The sequence below is a fragment of the Ruditapes philippinarum genome, unplaced genomic scaffold, assembly GCF_026571515.1.
Source record: "Ruditapes philippinarum isolate M1 unplaced genomic scaffold, ASM2657151v2 ctg342_1_1_1_1, whole genome shotgun sequence".
NCBI classification, from domain to species: domain Eukaryota; kingdom Metazoa; phylum Mollusca; class Bivalvia; order Venerida; family Veneridae; genus Ruditapes; species Ruditapes philippinarum.
In genome coordinates, this window is record NW_026862072.1 from 31,698 (window position 1) to 50,010 (window position 18,313).

An 18,313-nucleotide genomic window follows, 5' to 3' on the forward strand; every position below is an offset into this window, starting at 1 on the left:
ATTATCAATCTCCACCACCACTTCATTCTATTTTCCCCAAACCTATGCCGTGTATGAATTTTAAAACAATGTACGTGTTTTTTCTGTGTTCCTATATCTCCGACCATCTTACAATGTGAGCAACAGCCAAACGAAATACCGACACCAGCGGAAGTGTGTAGGAAAACGGATGGGGTATGTTTAATATACGTTATTTTTGCACTGCCAGGTTCAATGTTGTGGTTTGTATGCGCGGATCAAGAAAGAGTGGGGTAGGCGGCATTTAATTAATATAACATCAATATATGATCAAATCACTCTGGAAACAAATTAATTTATAATTATCGTTTCGAGGGGTTTAAAACCCTCTTTATCTTGATAAAGATTGGTTTAACCCGTCAAAACGTTGGTGTTGGAGGTTGGAAATTTTATGGAATAGATAATTATCAATATATGAATAATGAATTTCGGGATTTTTAAGTGAAAATCGAGCAAAACTATGGCTCATCACCACCACTTTCACTTTGATTTTTTAAATGCCAAACACCCTCTGGCCCGAGTATGCCGTAAGCCCTTGCTGAAAAGTTGTTACCCCCTATGTTACACAAATCCTAGAATAAAGAAGCGTTTATAGAACAAGTAATATGCAATAAGAGCATCTAGTTTGCTTGAATTATGCAGTAACGTATATAATTAGATATATTAACAATTTAACATATCATAAAATAATAACACCTGGCTTGTTTTTGAAGATTTATACCATGTAACCAAAAGATGTCATGTATACACGAGAAAATGAATGACAACAAAAGAAATAACATCATAATGCTAATATTGTTGATCTATTTAACAATGCATTTTTTTTACTTCTTTTTTTCTTCTTTTTTCATAATTAATGGATGTAATCAACATATCTGCACATTTCCAAAAGCAAAGCGCTACTTTACAAATGATGCGCCGATTGTTCAAAAGCTGCAAAAGAAAAGTAATGTGACGACGTAACAACTAAATAAGCAAAAGTAAAAATGCAAATGCCGCAATGAAAAATTAGACAAGTTTGATGACCTACTAGGTAGCCCACTAAGACTATACAAAATGTGCAATCAGTACAAACGTTAAACTTTAGACAATGGACGCTACATGTACAATGTATTTAAAAACAAACAAAGACACAAAAAACAATGTTCTGATTTGACACATGAACATGGTTATAAATGTATTTAACGACAATGACTGTATATAAAGATTGTTTAGTCATATATACATGAGTATAAACATGATGTACTTTATAATGTATGAGTAATTTACATATTTGTCAGCGAAGGAAATGAATCTAGTCTGAACAGATTGTTCTAAATAAGGAAGTGTGAAAACAAACAAGTCTTTGTCAATGACATACTGTCCAAATATTTCTAGCTCTATTGTCCACATGCTTTTATTTTTCTAAAGTTAGCAGGAAAGATAACTGTTGGTAATAGCATGTAGGTATGACTGATCGTCTCCGCCCTTTGGTATTAGCTCAACACTCGTCGCTGTTGTACCTTCTAGCTGAATTTCTAATGTAATCTTGTTTTTAGGTCGCAAAGTATTCTGGGATACTTGTCTTGTCAAAGTGTCCACTTCCGGTATGCGCTCACAAGGACAATGCTGTGAATTGTTTCTGGTTCCGGTTCCGGTTCTTTCTCTTGAGAAGTCGTCTGCAGTGATTGTGTTATAGAGGGCAGAGTCATAGCGATCACTTATGTCACTGTACAGGTCAGAGTAACCCACCTCGTCCGACTTACCCGCAAGCCTGTGAATAATATACATCAAACATATATATACACGGTTAAAGTGACATGCCCATCTAAGTAGACATGTTAGAATAAAAATATCTTGGCATTTTTCCATAATTGTGTTCAATGTGAAAAAAGTAATCAAAAATCCATGTGACTAACAGAACTTTCATAAATACCATTCAGAATGTATCGCTAACGTTCAATTCTTAAAAAGAGTGGAACAGTCTTTTTATAATCAAGGTAGTTTTTAAATTGCATAATACACATTTTTTATTATCAGTTATTGGTCATTCACCATTATAATATACAACTCAACTTGACAAGTAAAAAATGAGCATAATGTCACTAATAAAATCCATCAAATAATGTCCAGAAAAAAAAACGAAGGCAATTTAATATAATCCGAATACATTGAAGACCTAATTGCATTTTGTTAGTTCGTTTTACGCACATACGCACATGACGCAGACTGCTTCCTAAAATGTTCCCTATTTAAAAGTAAAGTTTTCAAATGTTTGCTATATAATTAAATAAATAGGTGAATTTTATATATTAGTCTTAACCTGCTTTGAAATATGTACTGCACATTAATAAATTCAGGGATTCCGGTATCAAAAGTCGAAAATTGTATGGGGGCTTATTTTTGCCATTTTATGCCTTCACGTCTTCTCCCCGAAAGTCGAAGACACGATAGATTGGCCAATTATCGTGTGAGACGAAGACACGACGTCAAAAGGCGAAGACATAACTTTAGGGCGCTAATACGAAGATTTCTTCCCGCCGATACTGAAGATTTCGTGCCATCCCTATAAAAATATCGTTATTTCATCTAAAATCTATCGTGTCTTCGTGTCAGCGCCCGCAAAAGTCGAAGGCGAAGACAAGAAAAGTCTTCAAATCTTCGTTGTCATTTTAATGTTTACCTGCTAAATCGTATGACACCAGCGTCTTCTTCTTTCACGTTGTCCTGATTCACAAGAGTTCTTAACCTGAACTTCATTTGTCTATATTTTCGACATATCAAAATAGAAGCTGTGAAAAAAAGATGAAAAGTGTAACATGACAGAGTTGCATCTTATACAAATATTGATCTACCAAATCTTAAGACCTCTTATATGCTTTATCAATATACAATGTATGAGAGAAAAGATCGACAAGGGGGAGTGTGACGTCACAAACGCAGCCTCAACATAATCTAACCTGAAAAATTAGGGGCAAAATTGTAAAGTGTTGCAATTTTGCAATGACCATATAGATAAATATATATGTAAGTGTATGAAATAAAAGTATATAATCAAACTTGATATCAAAGTATGGGTGTTTGAAACAAGCGTTAACAAAATGAGTCAGCATGGGGATTGTCTGAGACCTTGGCTTTAAATTTTTAAATACATGTAATTTCCTTTTCGAGTTCGAATCCTATACGAGATGCCTCAAACTCTTGAGAAAAAACAGTACACTATATATGCAGTTAGATCGAGGATTGTAGATGACTCTTCCAAACACCCGACATTGTCGCCGCGTCACGACAAAACCAACATAATGGGTTTGCGACCAGCATGGATCCAGACCAGCCTGCGCATCCGCGAAGTCTGATCAGGATCCGTGCTGTTCGCTATCAGTTTCTCTACTTGTAATAGGGTTGGTAAGCGAACAGCATGGATCCTGATCAGACTGCGCGAATTATGTTGGTTTTGTCATGGCACGGCTCAATTATTACCCATTGAAATGACCAAAATGAGCACAGCACCCGCTCCCGCCGCCGACAGCATCACCAAAGGACTGCTTATCCAACCCGACTTTGTTTTGTAGTCGACATAGCCAATCATCCGTTTTATGTTTCCAATGGTCACCTACAAATAATAAGGTTGTATTTATATCATAATGGTTTTTACATTTTATATTAGATTTTAATAAAATTGAAAAAATAAATGAACTCTTGAAAAACGAATGACAACCTGAACCAGGGAAGTCGATCAAAGGTAGGAAACTGAAATCTTGATGTTCGGAACCTATGGAACACCCTTGACGCATTTAATCTTTCATAATCTGCTTCACTTCACTCAGGCGTATGTGGTTATATCTGATTTATATCTGACTCCACCAGTCTTAATGTTTCATTTACTTCCGGTTAAGCAAAGTTTTCTGAATGACAAACCACACAGCTCTGTATTGTATACATGTATTAGGGGCGGATCAGACTTTTGTCTAATTTAGTATGTTGTGCAGTCAGCCAAATTCTGACTTGGCGTTCCTAGACCAAAAATATAGTTCTATGATTCAGCTCGTCCAGAGTTCTTGCAAATCAAAATTTTGAACTACATTCATTTATATCATTACTTAGGTATGACTAATCTTAAAGTATCAACGTTCAATTCGAGACTTGAAATGTTTTTACAACATATATCTTTTGTAAAAGAGCCTTAGTGAATGATTCGTTCCTTACGTTGACCTCGGGGCGTCCGGCATTTGGCATTCCGCTCTTTGGTTCGTATTTCGGAGCAATGCACGTTATGTATGACGAGGTCAGTTCCACTATGACACATGATTCAACACCGACCGTTACTGGATATCAAAAAGTGTTGCTACGTTATTCAGCATTTTACCCTGAAAAATAAAATGATACCGGCCATGCGTTTTGATATTGACTTTGGCAATGCCGAGCGCCAAAATATTTCAAAATGCGACAGTTACTATGGCGGCGTTAGGTAGAGTCATTTTTGGACGGGAGGGCTTTTGTCCGTTTCCTAGGTAGAATGTATCAAAATGTGAGTGTTACTATGGCGTTAGGTAAATTTTTTTCAGATGTTACTCATACTATGGTGTTAGGCAGAAGATTTCAAACTGTGGTTGTTACTATGGCGTCAAGTCAAATACTTCAAAATGTGTTAGCCTACTACGGCGTTTGGTCAAATACTTCAAAATGTGTTAGCCTACTTTGGCGTTAGGTCAAATACTTCAACATTTGTTAGCCTACTTTGGCGTTAGGTAAAGTGTTTCTAATATGATTGTTACTATGGAGTTCTTAAAATCGTGTTTTAAAAACAAAATATCATGCCGATAAAACTTAATGGGGTCAAATTGGAACTTACTTTCATGTGCTTTTGATTTTAATAAAAGAAAAAATAATAAAAAGAGCACAAGATAAAACAAATATTTTTAGAGAATACGTACACTGATTTCCAGGCGCCTGTCGTCTGCTTCAAATTCTACGACACGGCCACTTCCGGTTAAGTCGTTTATTGTTGGATCAAGATAGTAAGATATTTCGAAGTTTTCGTGAACATTATCAAAATAAACCACACACACAACTCTGACAAATTTTGAGAACTTGACAGTTGTATTCTCAGATTTCAATAACTGGTCCTGTAAGAATTCAGGCGCTCTCGGGACTTTGCAAGTTGTCAGACGTTCCGACAGTATCGTGCAGTCACCAATCTGTAACACACATAAGCTGGGGTATTAAAAAGGATATAATGTTAAAAACTATAAAAATGAAAGACATTTTCTGCTTTGCATGTTGGTATATTGCATACAATACTCTCTAATACCAAAAAACTAAACCAGAAGAAAAAGGCTAATGTTTGCTCTTCATGTTTGGGAAATATCAACGTTCATAAAATCTATTTTTACCTCCAAGTCCTGTCCGTAATTTAACTCTATTCTGGCATTATGAGCGTTGTCCAACTGTTTCCCCTCGATTGTGATTTTGGTTCCTCCACTGAAAAAAGGGAAACCAGTAACATATGTTATGTTATGTGTATCTAAGTGCGGAACTTCACAATTATTTTACAACCAGAAACTCTTATATAGTCACTAAGATGTTAACTGATTTGAGATTATGTTTGAAATTCATTTTACAGCGGTGCTTTTAATACATTTATCGTTTATCATTTACTTTGTGTTGCTTATGAACATGTTTCACTGTTTGCGAAATAACAGGGTTATACCATATGCCTAAAGACATTTCAAATCTTAAGTCCTAACAAGTATGCTCCTGTTGCAGCCGAAATGAAGATACCTTAACCAAAATTATCAAGAATCTTAACCCTTACCACGATAAATATCTGAAAAGGACATGTCCATCTTTCAATCTGGGCAAAACTGTCAATTTTCAGGGACAATTCTAAAATACAAATGACTGAAAAGCGAACAGTGCAGACCATGATTATAGGGCATGCTTTTTATGTTTTTGTTTTTTTATCTTGTTGGGGTTTACGTCGCACCAACACAGTATAGACTTTCCAGCTTTAATGGTGGGGGAATACCTCAGGCACCCTTTCATGCATTATTTCAGACTAGTACGGGTGCCTGGAACTTGTGAATCGCCAACGTTCAGTGAGCCAGCTGGATAGCTTCCTCAAATGAAAGAGTCCAAAGTCTCTATCGGGGTGTCATGATTGTGCAAGTTGATCTTGGTCTGCACTTTGAGTCAGCGTACCTAAAGAAAGCCTTCTTAGGCGATAATGGGTTAAGCTTTGGATCACCGACGAATGTGAACGACACTGGTTCTTTAGCCACAACGATGACGTCATCAATGGTTATAGTTACCATGGTGATATTACTAGTGTAACCATTATCAACCGTGCAAATTATCGTAAAGTTGGTTGGAGATCTGAAAAATAATGCTTTAACAATTAAACAATTAACAAGCTTCTGATCATTATTTTTAAAAGAAATAATAGGTTTCTATGTGCTAGGTCAAGTTAATTATACTTTATCAATGGTGTTTTAGTGGCAAAATTAAGAATGCACTGCACCTTTATAAAATCTCCGATTAATTGCCTTTAGCGAACAATTTGCATTCATTTTCACAATATCAATGACGCATGTGTCTCAAGAACTTGTAAATTCTTGAACAGAGTTTTTTTACTTCAAAGCATTTTGCGATGTATGAACATCTAAAATACTTACACATTTCCTAAAGGCAGTTTGGGACTCATTTCAGGCCTTAAACAAGGTTTGTTTTCAAGATAAACTCGTACGTTTCTATTTCCAATCCCTAGATTCTCGCCGTAAATTGTCATGCGCGTTCCACCCGCTTCCGGTCCGTAATGTGGAACAATGTCCGTCACAATTGGAACCTACGAAGTGGTATTTCACAAGAGTGGTTAATAATTTTTTGAACTTTTCATTAAAAGAATGTAAAGCAGAAAATGTGCCATTGGCATAGATTTAGCGGTCCCTATATTGCTGTTTAGTTTTATTATATTTTCTCAAAAATATAGCTATACTGTATAGTTGATGCACCCATTTCTAATATGAAAATAATGAGCCAAGCAAATTAATGTTGTACAAAGAACGAATTGATTGCAAGAAAGATAAACATGCAGTGTTTTTGTTGTTGTTGTTGTTGTTTGTTGTTGTTGTTGTTGTTGTTGTTGTTGTTTGTTGCTGTTGTTGTTGTTGTATGTGAGTGTGCGTGTGTTTTTCTCTCGTTCATTTTGAAAATCACGATAAATGAAAAGATACATATTTGCAAGAATAATTTAGTAAAATGATTTATTACATGCTTTTCGGTGGTTTATAGAAATATATCAGTGATATAAAACTGGTAATTTCACTGTTTGAAACAGTGAAATTACCACTTTGATAATTTCACTGTTATGAATTTAAGCCCCTTACGTTGTTTCAGTGAAATACCAGCGTGCACAGTACTGGGTACCAACTTAATGACGTGACGTCGTAAATGACGTCACGTTGTATTTTTATTTGGCGCGCTTTTCATTCAGTATTAGGTTTAATGTCTTTTTAAAACGTTTCTTTGCATACAATAAAAAGAAAATTTGTTTAGTTTAGTATAAGATCGAAATATATTTCACCTTGTGAACACCAAAAGTTCATATTTCACTCGTGGCTGCGCCACTCGTGAAATATACCTTTTGGTGCTCACTCGGTGAAATATATTACGATCTTACACTGAACTAAACAAATATCCTCTATATAATATATTTACTTGGTAAGAAAATATAACATCCGAGTTGGAAACGTGTCCATTTACTGAAATGTTGACTGTCCCCGATGTTTCGTTCAGGGAAGATCCTGTCATACAAATAATTCTGAAATATGAAGTAAAACTTGCACTTGGAATTTTAATTGAGAGGCAATACATCCGCGTGTTTTTCCTCTCTGCTAAAAGTAATGGCTAAATACTACAAAATAATAAACTGAGATATACATGAGAGCTCGGGCTAAAAGAAATATATACATATTGAGATATTGTCTCGGATTTACTCAAAAGCATTTTTTTCAATAAACGAAAAGAAGGAAAAATTAGAAAACAATAAAAAAGGGAATCGCTCGACGGGAGGTAAATTGGATTTTAAAAATAGTCAAGGTAGATAGGCAAAATATGGCAATGGGTGGGTGGAGCTTTAAAAGGATCATTCAATAAATTTTAAATACTATCAAGCGATTGGGTTCGGCTATAGCTCTTGTTTAGAAGTTTCAATCATCGTTGACATATAATTAATATGGTAATGGGTAGGCAGAACTTTAAAAGGTTGGCGAAAGCAGTATCATGCAATAAATTTTAAGTAGGCTATTTTACCGATTTGGAGCTCTTGTTTCGAAGTTTCCGTAGTCGGTGACATTTAATTGTGATATATCATCGGTTATAATGCACGGGATTTCCGCGACTTTAACAATGTTGATATCCGAGAGGTCGGAGCCCAAATCATATCCATTAATTGTTATGGTAGTATTTCCTGTCACTGGACCATCTCTTGGAACCACCTTTAAAGATTGATAATTCTGTCTATTAATTAGTAACAATGTATACCTTTATATATCAAAATAGGACGTAATTCTATATCAAATGAGAAAAAATAATTAGTCAATAAAACGACAGAAATTTAATGAAGGCATTTACTCGGCCAATGTTTAAAAGCTTCCATATACAGTAATGGAAAATTAAAGAAAAAAAAGTAACGCAATGTGTTTCCTTACCACAAATATATAACAACCTTGGAAATTAACTGTATCAGAATTACGATGAGCAATTAAAAAATAATGATAAAAAATTCGGCATAATATACGTTTTTTAAAAAGAAAGATGGCTAAAAAATGACACCTACATCTGTTATAGTAGGTGCCGGGCATGTTGTCGTGGAGCAAGTTAAATCTCTATGCTCGCACCGGTTGGTTTCTGTACACCAAGCACAGTCAAATCGTGATTTGTTTAGTGCTAGACAATGACTACAGTCCCTGGCCAACATTGTACAATTGTAAACTGTGACTGAAATTGTATGAATGTCCAGATTTCTTATTGTATAGTCGCAATATCTACTCACACAGATTGGTCGTTATTTTTTTATTGCTAATACATGTATATTAATTATGGCACAGAGTTTTGGGGTGTGGAATGAATTTCTGACTCCTACTCCTATCGACTACACGACTTTACAACAAAATAAGTTTTATTTTCGTAAATCTTAACCAAAACTTTACTCATACAAACAATTTACAACTTATTTGAGATGGGTTTAAAAAATATAATTCAACATGTAATAAAATACTCAACTTAGGTGAATGTTGTTATTTTTAACTTTGATACCACTAATATAGAAATACAGAATTATAAAAATACCGTAATTTTCATACTCATCCTCCAGCACGGAAGTTCTCGTTTGATTAAAACTGTAATAAACTTTAATTGTTTCGTTCTGAAGTTGTTTATCCGACAACTGGGGCACCTAAAGTAAAATTTACATATTTCCATCACATAAAGCTTGTTTAGCGTCAATTGTTCATATTTTAGGATAATAACATGAAGAATCTAACTGTAATTGTATTAAAGAAAAAGCTAAAAAGTAACGCAATGTGTTTCCTTTCCACAAATATATAACAATCTTGGAAATTAACTGTATCAAAATAATGACGAGCAAAAGAGACATATCAATAAGGTAATAAACAATAAACATATAACTACTGTAATTATGAAAGATTATGCTGAACAATATTCTAAATCAAGAAACACGAAGTCATAATCAACATCATTAATAAAGTTTCCTTTTAAAAGGAAAGGCTTGCGCATTTGTGCCTTCATCCCAACCCTTTAAAATTGTTTTTTTTTTTTGTTTCAATTTATTATCACAATTTTTTTGAATTACGGTATTTGTATATCATAAAGGGCTTATTTAGTATTTTTGTAAAAACGAATATTTTTTTTCAAAACGATTTGAAATCTATTCTCTATTGTATAAAACTAATAAAGAAAATAATCAATCGTAAAAATACAAACGTGGAGATCTATCTATCATACTGAGCACATTTCATTTCCACTTTTTTCGCAGAGAAATCATTCGTTTTGGCAGTTGCTAATTTCATTTATATAGCATCTTTATGGACAAGTAAATGCACTAAAATACTTCGTTACGTGGTACCAATTAATAAGCATGTATCAACTATGTTACACGACCACAGATACAGATCAGCACGTGGTAAGGTTAATGATATGCATGGGCTATTTTTAGATTACCTCACTGCGTTCATTAGATCTAAATATAACTCGATCATGCACGTGATTTGGTAAGCGAGACGGAATACTACTACAGTAACCATTCTCTATTGTATAAAACTAATACAGACAAAAACAAGTAAAATAGTTTCCTGCGGGGAACATTTTTAATGAGATAAAGATATTTCATTTAACTATTTTCAACATTTTTTTTTTTTTTGGGGGGGGGGAATAAATAAACGTTTGTATCAGGAATATAGTTGACAATAATCGATCAATATAGAAGAAGGTCTTTGGAAACTGGCGACCGTTGATGACCGGAGAAGGTTGAACATAAAACAATTATTTCTTTTTAAGGAAATGATTAAATAGGCCTACCATTTTATGAAATATTCCGAGCAAAAAAAAAAAAGTAAACACACAAGTTTACGCAGAAAATATCTCTATTTATAATGGCAGATGCCACTACGAATATTTTAATTTTGTAGATTTTAAGTATAAACAATTTATTGTTTGTAAAATTTGAGATACATATTAAAGAAATATTGATAATTTTCACATCATTCAAGATTTCCACCTTAAATGATAAAATGATAATAGAAAATTAGAAATATCACGTAATACTTTTTTGTTCTTAATTATAGGTGTTATTCTGACTAATTCCCTAGATGTAAATCCGTAAGGTACCGGCAAACGGTATTTAGCCAGGTTTTCGAAAAGGTCAATTATCCAATCATGTACGGTTTACAGATCACATGCTCCTCCATGTACCGAAAAACAGGTCACGTGCTCCTCCATGCCTCAAAAGTTAAACGCATACCAATACCCTGCGGTCTCCAGACCGCAGGGAACAATTACAAAAGAAACTAACTTTTGCGTCTTGACCGACGATTTCGTTTATAATTTATTACGGTTTAAACCGATAAATCAAGTAAAAATAGAAATCCTATTTATATAAACAAACTGGGATTACCGAAGTAACTAAAATAGCTTAGATTTCCGTAATATTACTTCGTCTGATTCCGCAGTATGACGGAATCGCCCGAATTGTCACGATTGCAATCGGAACTACATCGGCTATTATCATTAAACCGAAGAGTGACGGAAAGGGTCAAAAAGTTGCGATTGGCACGATGGCAGCTGGTTTCCCATTTAATCATGCGCAGGAAACCACCTAACCGGAACAGCTTTTCCAAAACAGATGGCTTGCAGCCGTGGCTGCAAGCCAACTATATACATCAAAGGTACCTATAGTTAACTATTATTTTGATATATGAAACACATTAAAACCACTCATACCTAAAAATATTTCCTTTCGCAACTTAGGCATTACTTCCGGAAATTACAGGATGTTCTAAGTCTGAATGAAGAAGCCAAAAGTATAAAAAAAAATGCAGTGTTAACATAACCAACAGGCATAGCTCAATCGGTAAGGGTGCGAAACTTGTAATCTCGACATTGTGAGTTCGATTCTCCGGCTTGCACTAAAAACACTACACAGTCTTTCGTCGAGACTATAAATAGAGGTCCTGTGTATGAGTGCTTTAACGCCTGGCACGCAAAAAAACCAGGAGAAGCTTCTTTACTCTTTCTGTATCATGTACTATCCTCCACAATCTTAAAGGACTAATACTCTTCTGGAGGGCTCGAACATTTGGGCAACCGGTGGCGAGAATCTATGAACACAAATACAAAAACAGGTAGACTTACAATGACGCTACAGGTGATGGAGGAGTTGTTCACGATCATAGCTTTGGAGGACGCCAAGTCAGACATCGTACATGTGTAATAGTACTTGTTGCCAGAGCCCGGCTAAAATTATTTCAACAAATAAACGTGTGACTTCATAGATTATTGGTTATACAGCACGTTTATCATTTATCATTTTAAAGGCTATGTTTGCATTTTTTCTATACTCATGTGTATTGCAAAGTTGGAATTGTCTTCATGGAAAATACTTAAACTATTATCAAGTAGTTTAGTTAGTTCTAAGTTGCGATTTTATTTTACTATTTTTATTATGGTAGTGTTGTTTTAAGACTGTTCTGTTATCGTAGCCGTTGTTTTCGTTGTTTTTTTTCTTTTAAATAGACACTAAAATTTTAATAATTTTATACCGGTTGGAGGTGTCTTCCGTGAAAGAGCACAGAGGTCAAAATTCCAGCATGTACATAATGAACCCCTCGTGAATCTGTCAACTGCGGGCAAAACTCTTTCTAAAAAGGAAACAACATAAAGATGATATCTCACTGTAGAATGTTTATTTATTTTAGACTTACCGTATGTATCAAATCTCATGTCTCATATCATAACATACTAGTAGTATAAACCATTGCATGATATATAACCATACCATACCATTTCATACCATATCATATCATACCATATCATATCATACCCATATCATACCATATTATATCATACCATATCATACCATACCATACCATATCATATCATATTATACCATATCATATAATATCATACCATACCATACCATACCATACCATACCGTACCATATACCATACCATACCATACCATACCATACCACATACCATACCATATCATATCATATCATATCATATCATATTGGATATATCATATTATATCATATCATAGTTACCATATATGGAGACGTAATCAGACCTCTCCACAGTGTTGAGAATAATTGCTGACGGCATCCATTTTTGCCTATCAAATTGAAGCTAATGCGTGACATTTTAAGCCTAAAACCTTTAGAATAACAATAATTGTTTTGCGCATGAACAAATCGGTACAAGGAAATATCGGAAAATATCATTTACGTTACTTAACACTAAGAGCAATGGTTCATACCGTTTTTAATCCTTTAAACTGTATAAATCGATTACTTTTTTCTTAATAACGTGTTTCTATTTAATGTTCTCAAAAAATAGTAACAGTGAACATTAAATAGCTACAATATCACCATACAGTATTATAAGACCGAGTGAACCTTGTTGCTTCTTAAACTTTTGAACCGGTATGACTAAATTACGCAACGGAGATTTTTTGGCGCAAATGGCACACATTTTCTCAAGTTTGATTTTTTTGAAATTTTGTGGTTGGAGGCATGCAGCCGTAACTATAGTTTCTTCCAATGAAATGATATTTACATTTTTAAAGTAAAACTGGAACTTAGAATCGTTTGATTGACATACTTTATGCCCGTTTTGGAATATCTCTGGTGCCTTTATGCAAATATCTCCAACATTTCGAAAACAAAAACAAATCTTCAACAGCTGCAAAAAGACCTCTCGCATGCTTCTTTTTAAAGAAATCATATCTGACCGTATCATATCAGACAATATCATATCATTCTGTATCATATCATACCGTATCATATCATACTGTATCATAGCATATCGTATCATATCATACCGTATCAAATCATACTGTATCATATTATACTGTATCATATCATACTATGTCATGTCATTCCTTATCATATCATACCGTATCATATCATACTGTACCATATCATACCGTATCATATCATAATGTATCATATCATACTATATCATATCATACTGTATCATATCAAACCATATCATATCATATCATACCATATTATACCATATCATATCATATTATACCGTATCATATCATACTGTACCATATCATATCGTATCATACCATACCATACCATATCATATCATATTATACCGTTTCATATTACACTGTATCATATCATACCATATCATAACATACCGTATCATATTACACCGTACCATATCATACCGTATCATATCATACCGTATCAAATCATACCGTATCATATCATACTGTATTATATCATACCGTTTCATAACATACCGTATCATATCATGCTGTATCATATCATACCATATCATACCGTATCATATCATACCGTATCATATCATACAGTATCATATCATACCGTATCATATCATACTGTATCATATCATACCGTATCATATCATACCGTATCATATCATACCGTATCATATCATACTGTATCATATCATACCGTATCATATCATACTGTATCATATCATACTGTATCATATCATACTGTATCATATCATACCGTATCATATCATACCGTATCATATCATACTGTATCATATCATACTGTATCATATTATATCATATCATATTATATCATACCGTACCATATCATATCATACCTATTATCTTATATTATATTACTTATCACACCGAATGCACTTACCGAATTTACCAAACCACTTTTACACGTTGACTGTCGTGTCTGACACATTACAGCGTTATTACACCAATTACAATGACTATCCGATCTATTGATACAGTCTGTGCATCTACAAAACATAATATGACATTCTTATGATGATTTTTTTTTATTCTGACCTATTATTATGTTGGCAACAACTAAACATTGAATTAGTTTCGGTTTTTTGTCGCTGTTGTTTTGTTGTTGTTGTTGTTTGTTTTTTATTTGTTTTTTAGATTCTTTTTGCAAATACAAATCATTTGCAGACTTTGCTTTATATTTGAAGAAAAAAAAAACACAATTAATAGGTGTTTATGACATTCTTATGATGATTTTTTTTATTCTGACCTATTCTTGTTGGCAACAACTAAACATTGAATTAGTTTAGGTTTTTTGTTGCTGTTGTTTTATTGTTGTTGTTGCTGCTGCTGCTGCTGTTGTTGTTGTTGTCGTTGTTTTTATTTTGTTATTTAGATTCTTTTTGCAAATACAAACCATTTGCAGACTTTGCTTTATATTTGAACGGAAAAAATAATAGGTTGTTAAAAATAGAAGTCATGTATGTCATCACCAATGTTCATTGTTTTAAATAATGACGTCACCATTGCATATAATTATTTAAAAAAAAGTAAAGAAGAAAAATGAATTTTACCTCTTAAATTTTACACACTCGAAAAATAAAATGGTTGCTTCGGAAAGAAGAATATTCTCATTTGAAGTCGTCTGCACATGAAGCTCAATTTTTAACTCGACATGTTCTGTAATATAAAACGAAAAGACATAAAGACATACACTTTGTCACGGTAAGGATCATTAAAATGTATTATTACGAATGAAAAAAATATTTGCTTATTCATCATTAAAAAAACCTTCTTTCATAAAGTCGAGCATAACGCACTTCCCATATTTCATTTGTTACATATATTTTAATTCATACTTAATAAAATATAAGCAATACACTTCCAGTATTTGCTTCAGTGATATTTACATATAAAAGCGTGCAGAAGAATTCAAAACACTGGTAACATAGGCATACAAATGAGCCGTGTCACGACAAAACCAACGTAATGCGTTTGCGACCAGCATGGATCCAGACCACCTGCGCATCCGCGCCGTCTGTTCAGGATCCATGCTGTTCGCTTGCAAACCCTGTAACAAGTAGAGAAACTGGATCCTGACCAGACTGCGCGGATGCGCATCCATGCTGGTCGAAAACGCATTACGTTGGTTTTGTCGTGACGCGACTCAAATATTTCAAAAACGTGTTAAAGCAGCATGCCTCCTGATTCATGCTTATTTTCATGAAAAAAATTAAAGAGTATTTAAGAGTAGAGTATTGTTAAGTGAACAAAGAATGTAATTTACACGGCACTTAAAATTACCAAAAAAATGCTCAGAAAATTAAATTCAAAAATAGACCTTATTGCGTTAGTCACGAAGCAGAAATATGGTGATATATACTGCAATATCAGTTATTAATTTATTGCATATGACCTGTAATTTTTTTTCTTGAATTTTGAATCACTGGAGTAAATGCTGAAAGTGCATTGTTTCTATTTAATAAGATTTGAAATAAAATACAGGTAACAAATGTCACCTAACGTAAAAGCCATGACGTTAATGACAAACGAACCTGATATAAAAGGCATGGCACACGTAAACTCACTGTCATTTCTCTCTGCATGTATATCTGAGGCAATGATTACATCGTTTGCATCCACAAGCCTGCATTTGAAAACATCCTCGGTTCGCGGCTTCGGCATGTGCTCGAGAGTCAATGTTACCTAGAGAATATAAATCATTTTGTACTCTGTAAAGACTTGCACTTTCCACTACCGTCCATGAGAAGCTCTATCAAACCAACTCTCTTGCGCATCGGACCGCTCACTGATCTGTTAAGGCAACATTTTCAATTTTTGTCATTTTGGGAGTTCTTTAGGGAAATACTTTTTTTTATATTTTTTTAGAACTTTACAATATGAACGTTAACTACAGATACACAAATTATGCAGGGTATATATGCGTGCATATATTATATTGACTATCTAGTGTTATTATAATACTAACAGCATCTCGTCTGCAAGTAAATTATTCTATATTAATATACCACTGTTCCAATTATATCAATGCAACGATGACGTATATCAATTAACATGACTCAGTGGGCAAGAAGAGATTACCTAGTGTACCAAAGTTGCACCCCATAATAGGCAAAAAAGTGCCCACAAGCGAGGCTTTTGAATATATTTATGGTGCATCTATTTCTTGTACATCATTTTAGGAGTGTCTGAGAAACTATAGTAATAAATAGCAACGATTGACGTGTTCATCTTTGAGTCCGCTCTACAGGGAATCTTATGGACGTTCTAAATACATCTCACGATTTTACATTTGAGTAACGATGTAATATCGCACATCGATAGGGCGCCTTCATGAGCATTTGGATTTCCTTGTTGCTCTTTGAAATAAACGTTTTCAGTAATGTGTCAGATAAATGTATAATATTTTTGCATAAAAAAACTGGTAATACAAACTTTTTGGTTTAAAAAATCCAGTGATCATTGCAAATTAGATGATTGACTTGATTGATGGATTAAATAATTGATTGATTGATTGATTGACTTTGATTGATTGATTGATTGATTGATCCATCCAATAAAGTTCTAATCGATAGTTCAAAATTCAAAGGAGAACAAGACCACTAAAAAAATTCAAATTCATGAACGTTTCATTTTGTGTCGTTCTGTTATAAGTGTTCCAACAGTAAAGTTACTAATTGGCCATTCTGTTCTCTCAATATTCTATATCTAAACCATATATTGCTCCGCGTTGACTTTTTTAGCTAATTGCACTAAACTACACTTGGTTCAGATATAGTAGTCTGAAGATATAAAAAAAAAAAAAATTAAAAAAAAAAGAAAATAAAACAAAAATGAAAAAGAAAAAAGTCAGAAAAAAACTCTGACTACATGCTGTTACTCCGGATATTATGACAATAATGTTTCTAAGCAATAAGTGCCTTTCATATCAAAGTTATAATGTTTACTAGTCAATTTTACTATCACATACAATCTGTATTTTCCATCTTTCATATTAGTCAGTATAAGTTTATAGCCTGAATTACTAAGCTGTAATTTTATTTGATTTTTTTCGTTACATAACATATATTATATTAATTTGACAAAATAAGTATAAAACATAACACAAGTGTACTCTATACCTTTGTTTATATACACACCAGCCACAAACGGGATTCCGACCTGCCATTGTGTCAGCACAAACGAATCCGACAGTTGAACCTTGAAAACAAAATATACCTTCAGAGATGAAAAAAAAGATTCTGTCAGAAATGTAACATACATTTTTTTTGATAAGCAAGTCTGCCTTAATCTCTAAAATCAAATGTTTTAGATACATGAATATTATTACATTTAGTTACTAAAATTGAAAATTAGCATGCAGCGTTGTTAATAGTATCTATAGACTAATTGCTCAATCAAAAGCTACCGCCGACCCAATTCGCTCCATTTATGCGAGGTCTCATATCTTAATAATGAAGCTTTCCGAGCTACAAGAAGGACTCATAATATCTATATCACGATCTCATTTTTCCGTGAAAAGCGCTTACCGGTGCATAGCTTCCGTTGCAGGTCACGGTTACCAACTTTTGGCCACTCCATAAAACTCGACAAGTAGCAAAATGTACAAAAAAATGCTTACATACCACTCCGGTTTTAAATGAGTGTTAGATAGCTTACATGCCTCAATTCTTCAAATATCTAGGGATAATATTTATCCCCCAGTATATAATACATGTAGTTGATTATTTAATTCAATGAAAATCTAAGTTATTATAGTATATTCTTGTA

The 18,313-nt window shown here is 33.7% G+C and overlaps 1 protein-coding gene across 1 annotated transcript; it reads right to left on the reverse strand.

Annotated features, from left to right (window-relative positions):
* Positions 1-822: 822 nt before the first annotated feature.
* On the reverse strand, positions 823-16,250 carry LOC132717839 (plexin-D1-like). Its single transcript, XM_060701412.1, has 17 exons — positions 16,078-16,250; positions 15,097-15,202; positions 14,427-14,532; positions 12,333-12,431; positions 11,926-12,027; positions 9,346-9,451; positions 8,834-8,994; positions 8,308-8,492; positions 7,714-7,816; positions 6,672-6,841; positions 6,199-6,372; positions 5,391-5,478; positions 4,932-5,195; positions 4,204-4,364; positions 3,478-3,610; positions 2,681-2,789; positions 823-1,771 (listed from the first exon to the last, which is right to left on the reverse strand). Exons 1-14 carry the CDS (start codon positions 16,205-16,207, stop codon positions 4,320-4,322), a joined length of 1,839 nt encoding a protein of 612 aa, XP_060557395.1. The 5' UTR covers positions 16,208-16,250; the 3' UTR covers positions 823-1,771; positions 2,681-2,789; positions 3,478-3,610; positions 4,204-4,319.
* Positions 16,251-18,313: the final 2,063 nt, after the last annotated feature.